General features: G+C 29.0%; 1 protein-coding gene across 1 annotated transcript in view; it reads right to left on the bottom strand.

The window, feature by feature from the left end:
- Positions 1–9,880, bottom strand: part of LOC143063393 (nuclear receptor subfamily 5 group A member 2-like) — a 36,365-nt gene extending 26,485 nt beyond the window's left edge. The window contains exons 1-2 of the mRNA XM_076235522.1: positions 9,757–9,880; positions 7,462–7,572 (exon numbers count right to left, since the gene is read on the bottom strand). Coding sequence (XP_076091637.1) covers positions 7,462–7,561 — 100 coding nt within the window. The 5' untranslated portion in view covers positions 7,562–7,572; positions 9,757–9,880. The remainder of the gene's footprint in view (positions 1–7,461; positions 7,573–9,756) is intronic.
- Positions 9,881–10,556: the final 676 nt, after the last annotated feature.

Below are 10,556 nucleotides of genomic sequence, written 5' to 3' on the forward strand. Positions count from 1 at the left end.
AAAAACAATAACATCTAAGATGTCAACAGTATCAGAATGAAGATCTCTTCAAACTTTTGTTTCCCTTTCGTATATTGGGTTACTAGTTTTCGTCGCCTGTAGTGTATGTTATAGCTGACACAAAGCAGGCGCACTTGATGGTCTATTAATCAACATAATTAATCAGCAGATTGTTATCAAGACATCATGTCAATAGAATGTAATTTTAAAGATAAAAACTAATTTTTAACTGATGTTTTTATCTTTCTAAAGTCTACTTTAAGAAAGGTTTCTAATTATAGTTTTAAAATTTTTATATATAAAATCTAAAATCTGATAGGGTTCAATATATTTGTAATTTTAATATAGGGAAGAAGATCAGAATAAAAAAAAACAGTTATTATAATGATAAAATCAACCCTAAAATAACAGTTATTTATATACATGGAATAGGGAAAGGGAGAGAAATATAATGTATTGATATCAAACAGTATTCTATATATTTCCTTCTTAAAAATTGAGTGTAAACAAAGGTTTAACCTCTCCTTTGTTCATCATTTTTATATATGTTTTATAATTGCATAAATCTTAATTGAGAATACGGGGTTTGGTGTATCATAATAATTAAACCGTTTCATATAAAGATATATAACGTCGTGACTCCATGAATTGGGATACAAAGAATTTCTATTACTTCATTTTACAATCATTTTTGAAAATCGCAGATTACAACCCAGTTTTTTCCTATGTATAATTTGGCTTTGCTCTGACTTTGTGTTTGGAAAACCAGCATTTGACTGGTCGTATTAAGAGGAGGAAGATCTGTGGCAGATGGTTTTGAGTTATCAGATGTCTAATTGTTAACTGTACAAGATAAAGTCTTCATACATAAAAATTGGTATAATTGTCATATCAAATAACGTTAAATATGTTGATTTGCGAGTATAAGATTGAAAAAATGGGCAATCCGGGGGAAATATATATTCGCTCTCGTTTTTATCTTTGAGGAATATGCTGTTGTTAAAGAATAACAAACTTACCCCAAGATTTGCAAAGGACTTTTTTGAGGACTTTCAAAGTCTGATGACAAAATTTGAACACGAAAATTGCATGAAAATATATTGGATATCAAACATTGAATAAAGAGTTACACTGACAGGAAAAAAGGCAACAGTAGTATAACGCTGTTCAAAAGTTATAACTTGATAGAGAGAAAACAAATTCGGGTTACAAACTAAAACTGAGGACAACACATCAACAATAAGAGGACAACAGCGAACATATGAACTATCAACTAAAAGGCTGTGTACGGCTTTCAACACTGCACAAAATGCACGCAGTATAGTTAACTTTAAAGGCTTCCGGCAATACTAATGATTTGATATATCAACAATTTTTTTATTTTTTGTATGTCGAACTTTAATATAAAAGAAATCTGCTAAAATCAGACAAGAGTTATTGATGGGCAGCTATTTAAAAATTGATAAGCATTGACGTAGAAGATAGAATAGATATTGGGTCGGTCAATAATTTTTTAAAGAAAATGTTAGCGTCTTATGTGTCATATTGTCATATTGTCAAGCTGTTGGCATGCTACTTTTTTCAGTTTAAATTATAATTTTTATCTAAACTTGTCTTCTGATTTAAGAAATGATTTGCATTGTTGCATTATTTACCCAATAAAATAATATTTACTATTTAGATAGTAGCCTACTGTTAGCAGATCAATAAACACAAGGCTGCATATGGACAATGTAAGTCGGTCAACACACATATGGTTGGGAACATATTATTTTTGGTTTTCGATTCATCAAAATAATTTTGAACATAATGATAAATCATTTACCTTTTCGATTCGAGTCTTTTGTAGACGAAGACGAAATGCGCGTCTGGCGTACATAATTATATCTTATTAGGTTATCTACAGTTAAATATGATATGAATTCTGAACGGACTGTTTTGAAAGACAAAAGTTGAAGATTGGTTGAGAATTTTCGAATCGTATTATGAATTAACTGTAACTTGATACCTATTACAGCTTGGACATTCGCTCACAGTAAACAAAGTTAAAAAATGTTCGTTCTGTTGTAGGTAGTGACAAAAGATTGAAAAAACCTATTTCATATATTGTTTTCAATTTTAGTTTCATAAATAAAGCGTTACTAATATATGCCCAATGTTAAGCTAAGGTTTAACAGGTTTTTTTTTCTATCAATACATGGCCAAAACTTTTAACAAATATTTTCATTCTAGTTCACTGGTTTTAATATATCTATCTGATAGGTGTCTTTTGAGTAATCAATTCTGCGTTGATGAAAAGCGTTTCACTGTGTCATTCGATACAAGTGAGTAAACGAACAGTTATTTGATATCTTAAGCTCATAGAACGCCTTTCATTCAAGACCCGACTAGACTATTCAATCGAACTTCAATAATGTCATTTCCATGTTGAAATATGCTTTCATTATTTTTGTATACATGTATCATATAACAAAGCAGCGAGTATATATCATTGTTTTGTTAGCATGTGTTATTATGGTACTTTCTGTTCTTTACTGATAAAGAAGAATAATGTCCACATTTTAATTGGATTAAAAATTGTAAGTTAAAGTGTCATTTCGCAGCAACATGCTTTTTAGCATAAAACATTGCTATTTAGCGAGTAGTTAATTTCTGTTAAATTTACAATGGTACCAGAGGAATACAAACAAAAGATAATAATGCAATTTACCTGTAATCGAATGTCTAAAAACTTCGGTACAAATTGTGAAACAAGTAAGTCTACTGAAAATGGAGTAAATGGTGGTCGTAATTCTGATTAATTTAACCGGAACCTTTGCTACTAAAAGTAAATTTTGTCCAATTATAACAAACTTTGAAACCATTTATCGGTGATTGCTCGTAATTGTGATATACAATCTGTTTCAGATAAATAAATACGTGTTTTCGTAGTTGTACTTTTATTTTTTTAAGTGAAAATAGACATTAAGAACTCCTTTAACTTTCTTTTAAATTGCAATAAGACAAACTAGGTATAAATTGAATTAATGAAAGACTTTTGACGCTTTTTCTATTACGATTTAGAAGTTGATAACCTGAAAATTGACACTCGGATAAGATAGGCAAATGATTCTTTATTAGATTGTAAATGAACGTCGGGTATGTCTATTCGCTGTCAGTTAAACCCTAGATAATATATGCAAATTTGTGAATATTTATTGCATGTTCAATCATAGTGACGTAGAGCTTTGTCATTTGTGATGATATTAGTAATGAGAATTTAATATCGTTCCGCACTTTCATAATTTTATGATTTTTTTGTAAATTGTATGGAATTAATTATGATGTATGAAATCAGTTCCATCAACTATGATTTGATTAACGATGTGGTATTGTCATTATTAAGAGCAATCTATCCTATCAGAAGTCAAATTTCAAACAATATAAAAGTTTATTTTTTTTCAAATTAACTTTGTAATTGGACAAGGGAAGGTGCAAGATACATTAGCATATTGAAATGTTAAACAAGAACAATTTATGGAAGTTGTTTGTTAGAGTTGAATCCCCAATAATTATTAAGAGTATAGTTTTTAATTGGAAACGATATAAGCACACATTTCCCTTCTTACCAAAGCATGGAGGTTGCCTCACTCCGATTTCGCACGTTTTGTTTTGATCTTTTTCCAAGACACTTTTGTATGTTTTTTTTTCTACTGATGACTCTTATAAAAACGAAACACGCGTTTGGCGTTGTAAAATGTAAGGCTAAATGACTTTAACTATAGATTACAAACTCATTCAGTGAAAAATATTTTGTGGTGCTTCCTCCAAGTATACTGATTTCTAAAAGATTTTTCAGATGGTGTGCCTTAATACCAAATATCAATAACTTAAGGCATAATATTAAAAGAAAAAAAAAACTTTATGGTCTGGAAATCTTAATGTCAATTAAAAATCAAAAAGGTTATTTACAATTTCAATTTCAGTCGTTCTACCTCAAAACTGTTGGAGCATTATTTGTGTCAGAGCTTATCAATGCTGTTAATAAAGTTCATATGGTAAAATGAGGACGTAAACAAACAAGATTGAAAAGCTGATCTGGCCTAGAGAACCGGATAAGTCAAATAAAAGACTTAACGACTTAGATATTCGAAGACGTATCATTAGGTAGTAGGATCTTTATTATAACTTGCAATTTAAAGGAAAATCCTTTCACATTAAACACATAAAATGAAATGGAACTGTTAACGTTTCTAATTAAAGCGTTTCTTCGTTGATTTGAGTTGAAAATTGTATGTATGAAAACCAAAGCGTAATAATCTGAGAAATTAAATCATGTTCTTGTTAAAATTGTGATCAAATTCCACTTAATAGTTTATTGAAATTAAAAAGTTATTATTTTAGAACGGCAAAACCTTATAGTGCCATCAATCATTGAATGTATTCTATCCAAGCGATATCTTTATGGTGAATACAGCCCATCTATGTTTGAAGCGCGGATTTAAATGACAATTTTAGTATAACGTAATGAAATAAATCTGTCACTGGCGTTATATAATATGACAGATACCAGTTACTAAAGAACTTTGATCATTGGAATAAAACTTCAACTAAAAGGCAATCATATTTAACAAAACATCTCAATTTTTAGTTATTGAAATGATATTGATTTTTGTTTCATGGTTTTGCAGAATTTTAGAAGTTCGAACATATAAATCAAGCAATTATCATCCTACAATTTGTTGAACGACCATTAAATATTAGAACACCAACAGGCAGAATTATTATCAGATAATTCGTACAAACAGATAAATATGCTTTTTTGCAAACAATTATATTTTCTGGATAAATATGGTAACATAATTTTTTTATAATTAATGATGTAATACAGCTGTAAATAAACGACTGCTATTGACATATCATTACATAACAATATAATGATTGAACATAGAATTAGAATTGACATTGCAGTGCTTTTAAGTAATATAAGTCAGAACAAAAATATAAAATATATATATATTTTAAAGTGTACATCTGTATATTTAGCATTTCATTTCAACACTTATTCTTCACTATTTTATTATCATGTCTTGAAAACAGATAAAAATTTGTTTTCTGACTATGATGTATATATAGCATTGGTATAATTAACCAAATATTTAAATGGAATATACAACAAGCCATAACACAAATGTAATGTATCATGCTCTCCAAATACTTTAATATTCAAAGGAATTAATTTTGGGTTTCAATGTGTTGAACTTTGTTTTTGCTGGAAACGATCAACATGTTTGTTCAAAGGAGTAAAAGCTTCCAAAAAGAAGAATCAAATTAATGTTACATATTTTTTTATTCCTTAATTTTTCTTAGGTTTAAAAAACACCATTAGTTCTTAGATTTCCTGAGATTGACCAAGAATGTAAGTGATACGAATACGATAATTCACTAGTGGCAAATTCGCTGTATGTGTGCACTGGCTGTGAATGCACTGTCTTGACTATAAATTATCATAAACATTCTAACATTCTTTCTTAAAAAAAAATCTTAGAGAAGTATTTGCGAAACATAGATTCCAAATTTTTAGACAAAACTGTCATTAAAAGGATTTTGTTGATATGTTAAGCGATTGTAATTAGATCGCTACCTATCCATTTTCCATGACTATCGCTACTTGTAACTCTAATTATTCATGAAAAAGTTAAATCTTATGATAGTATAATAGGAAGTGTTTTTTATGCACGCAAAATTGTATGCTTAATAACTCAGTTGTAAAAGAAATCGAAAATATATTTTTAATTTTTATCAATTCTGAAAATTAATTTTTGTCGTATTATTGTTTTCGCCTCTAAACTTGACCAACGCAAGGTTAACTTATACATGTTTACTCTATCATCTTTATTATTATAATCCCTTTATTAAAAACAAGCGGAAGTAATTAACTGTTAGTTATCACATTGGAAATTATCATGCACTTTTGATAAGTCTCGCCGTATGAGACAGAAAGGGAAAGGTCAAAATAATTGAAAAGTAATTATCTGTAATTAATATGTTTTGGAAGTTGTTTATTAGTACTCTGAATGTTTGACAAATAAAGGTAACAGTAGTATACCGCTGTTCGAAATTCATAAATCGATTGAGAACAGATCCGGGTTTCAAATTAAAACTGAGGGAAACACATCAAATATAAGAGGAGAACTACGACACAACAGAAAGACAATACTAAAATGTAACACACACAGAAACGAACTATAATGTAACAATAGCCATTTTCCTGACTTGGTACAGGACACTTTAAGAAAATAATGGTTGGTTGAACCTGGTTTTGAGAAACGTTTTCAAATCCTGGTATCTATGATGAGTTTATTTTAAGACGTTGTTACTCAGTATCTTAATTTATTGACAATTTGATATTTTCCAAAAGAGTACACATACGCATATATTTATAGAGCCATTTATTTCTTATATCATTTATTGGTCTATAAAGACACTACAAGATTGAAATCAAGATAAATTATGGCGGCCAACGTTTAGTTGAAATGTTTATAATTAAATGGTTGCAATTTTTTACGTTCGGTCTTAACAAAAATGTTAGCAATATTTGATAATGCATTACCCCCTTTTTTAAATTATAATAGGACAGTTTTTTGTTCGAAGCATACGTATAAGACTCACCAGAGAGTTGAAATTTTTATTTCAATTGAGGAAAAGAATTAAAACAAAAACTGTTTTTCGATTTCAAAGAATACAAACACTTATAGGTTTTGCTTTTAAAAAGTTTTTTAGTTTTATGGCAAGCAACACCAACATAAATGTCTCTTTTAAACATAGCGTCGTACAAAATACAAAGAAAATGACCTGCAATTGAACCGATTGTTTTAACAAAGAGTGCTAAATTGAAACAATCAGTTGATTTCAATACCTTTCCTTTTAAAATTGAAAACAACGATTTACTTGTGATATTTCAGGCAAAGTTGAATTTTGAAAATTTGGTTTATCTTGTTATGCCTTTTTTAAGTTCTAATGTCTTACATATAACATTTAAAAATATTACAAAAAACTTAACTCTAAAAAAAAGAGGAGAAATCGATGATAACTGTTTAACCTGGAGTAGGAGCTGTCTACCCTTTATGAGCACATGAGGTACCGACGTATGGTTTTCCAGGACGTTCATTTCCCAAAACCATGACTATGTAACTACAGCTTTATGATCCAAATTATCCCAAAAACAAAAAAATGACACAAGTTTTAAATACAAATTATGGGTTGAAAAATAAGTAGCTTCGGAAACGTATAAACCCGATAATAAATAGTTCAAGGGTAAGATGTCAGCTTTTTTTGTCTTTATAGAGTTATAGCTGATTTACTATTATCGCTACAACTCAAATTGTCAAATATTTTATAAATAAAGTTTGCTACACATGTGGTTAACAATCGCATATTATGTAACGACTGAAGTATAAAAGTAAAAATTTTAACTAGTACCTTTGAGAATATAGTCGACTACGACTGCGTCTTCTTCTTTGCACGCTATAGCATCCAGTGTCAATGACGTCATGGGATAATTCGTCAAATATTCCGGCATATTATCGGCTGCTGTTGAAAAGAAAACATTCAAATACAATGTCGGAAATTGGTCAATTCTTGTCTTTTTATTGACTTTGAAAGGTGCTAATTTGTTAGACGAATTTTTGAAACGTGTGATTTAGACATACGATCTCCCATAGTCACCTGAGTTATCAAGGGAGTTTTAATTGATGCAAATTGTAGCGTCTAAAAGAGTTACAATGTGGTACGCTAGAGGATGGGTCGAAAAAAAAATTCTACATTTTCATTTTTCTCAAATAACTGTTTTTATGGAGTTTTTGTTTGTGTTATAGAAGTTTTTAGATTATAAAGTGACCGTTAGAAAAAAAATCACTGCTTTTATTAACTGATATTATTTGACCGATTTTCGCTGGAAAATAAATTAAAAGTCTATATGAATGCAAAAATGCCAAGTGGTGGTAACTGGTCCTATTTATTTTCTGCATCCATTATTGTCACAGATTGTGGAAGATTACTATAATTTGTTTGTTTCGAACTATTTATAGACGTAGAATTACTTTTATTTAAGTTAAGCTGATGAGTATGATGAGTTGAATGAAATAATTTTGTCCGTGTAAAAAATATACAACTGTTATGATTTTATATGATGTGATATCAAATGATATGTGGGATTTACCTCAAGGAGACAGCTACCAATTGAAATTAACAAGAAAACGACATTCAAATGGGCAACATGCATACTTTAACGATATAAAGGTGTCTATACCATTGGTCAAACACTTAATTGTCTTAGGTATAGAAAAGTATGGATGAATTGAATTCTACCAATTTCTAAAATGTATCCAGAAACAAACAACATTAAAATATAAAATAAGACACCAGCTGACAAATTTTTTGATTATGACAAATAGGCATACATAGATATGTAGGTCTAACCGTATTAGAATTAATATCGCAATCCTTAAATTATCTAAATAAAAAAATATTGACTTATAAAAAAAAAACACAAAAAAAAATACAATGAAAATAAATAAAGAATTACACTTATCACTATAATAACGTTATAAAAGATATCGAAATTACAAGTACCAAAAAAATCAATAAACAGTATTGTTATTATATACCGTAGAGCTATAATGAATCGTAAGTTTCATAACTTTTTGAAATTGTAAGTTTTTCAGGATAAGTATCTTTAATGGACGGCTATTGAACATTATATAATATATCTAAAAATAAACAATTACTGAAACATATACATTAAATGTATTTTGATAGTAATAATTAAATGTACATTTTATATTGTAAGCCGCTATACTTATGTGCATATCAGTCAGTGTTTCGCCTATATGAAAAGGGCTGTCACTTTAATTAAACTTATCCTACATACCCTGCAAGCTTAACATTTTGTATGCCAAATACGCGTTTCTTCTACACAAGACTCATTGGTGACGCTCGAATATAGAAAGAATAAAAGGTCAAATAAAATTCGAATAGGTCAATCTCTGATGAGGTTAGCTATTTAGGAGGTAGACTATCCTTCTTATTTCGGAAAGTTTTGTAAAATGAGTTTACATTTCATCTTTAAAAGATAATGAAATAACGCAAATAACTGATTTTTATTTCAAGATAACGTGGTTATAGTATAAGACCAATTTCAACACCCAATCTCCAGCCACCGAAACTATCTAATGTGCATTATAATTACATGAACAAAAATGTCCATTATATGTATTTGAATTCAGTATACATATAGACACACACACACACACACACTATTAAGTGATATTTGCAAATATGCTATAAACGTGATGCACAAGTTGTCATTGCTTTACATTAAATTTAAAAGAAGATTATACAAACAGAAAATGAATAATGCAAACTACCAATACATGATGTAAGGCACAACAAATTGTTTTAAATGTTAGTACAATGAAAATAATACTCTTGTCTCAAACATTTCAACACTTATTTAACTTTGTATCTTTATGTGTTTTTTTTAATCATGATTTGTATATTCCAAATGAATAAACGAGGCTTGAACATCATTAAACTTCCATTGCTGTAAATTTGATAATATCTTAATATTATTATTAAAAAAATGATTTTATTTCGAAAAAGGAGTTCATTTAACTTATATTATAAACTAAGATTGAAGTTGTCGTTTCTAAAAATAACATCTCAAATACAATAAACAAACATCAATTCAACGTTAACAGTAACATGACTACTTACTTATTCTAGAGGCTCAAACTAGAACCTCGTGTCGTTGAGTGATATTTAATTTTTACGCAAATACGTTTTGTAAATACTGATTGTAATTTTATCCAATGAAAACATGGTGACCATTCAATACAAGATATTGACAAAACAGAACAAAAGTGACATCAATCTGTGCCCACCCCTCACATCATCTAAAGATATGCTCCACCGAGTTTTTCTACAAGTTGACAAAATGAATCGTTTGAAATGATATGCCAGTGATGACATGGGTAATTGAGTGTTAACGTTCAGTCAATGCACATATAAAGCTTTAAACTTTAATCATAGCATACCTTATAAGACGACCGACACTCTCTTTTCTCTTTCTATCCATTATTTAATTTCACAATTTAAAGGGTAATGGATTTACAGAAGTCTTATTCATTCTTTTGAAGCTAATTAAATCATCTTTAACGAAGCAAATCTTCATAAAGTTTGTTTAATTTTTTTGTTATCTCACCCAGAAGTTCAGTCGTTACTGATGTTATTTTTTTTCTGAAAAATAATCATTTACAAACATTAATGGTCATTAATATGAACGTAAAATACTAATTTCAGATTTTTTTAAATTCAAGAAGCCTAAATTTCATTTTTAAGTTGTTTTATTTATTTCTTTGATGTATGTGATTGTATTTTGTATGTATTTACCTCTTGTTTCACATGTCAATGTGACGGAATGTTTTTGAAATAAAGCATATTGTACTATTGTACTAAGGACAAAAAATATTGAAACAAAATGAGTAAGAAATATAAAGTCAGTTTTGACCCACGGA

Source organism: Mytilus galloprovincialis, chromosome 2 (assembly GCF_965363235.1).
Source record: "Mytilus galloprovincialis chromosome 2, xbMytGall1.hap1.1, whole genome shotgun sequence".
Classification (NCBI taxonomy): Eukaryota; Metazoa; Mollusca; class Bivalvia; order Mytilida; family Mytilidae; genus Mytilus; species Mytilus galloprovincialis.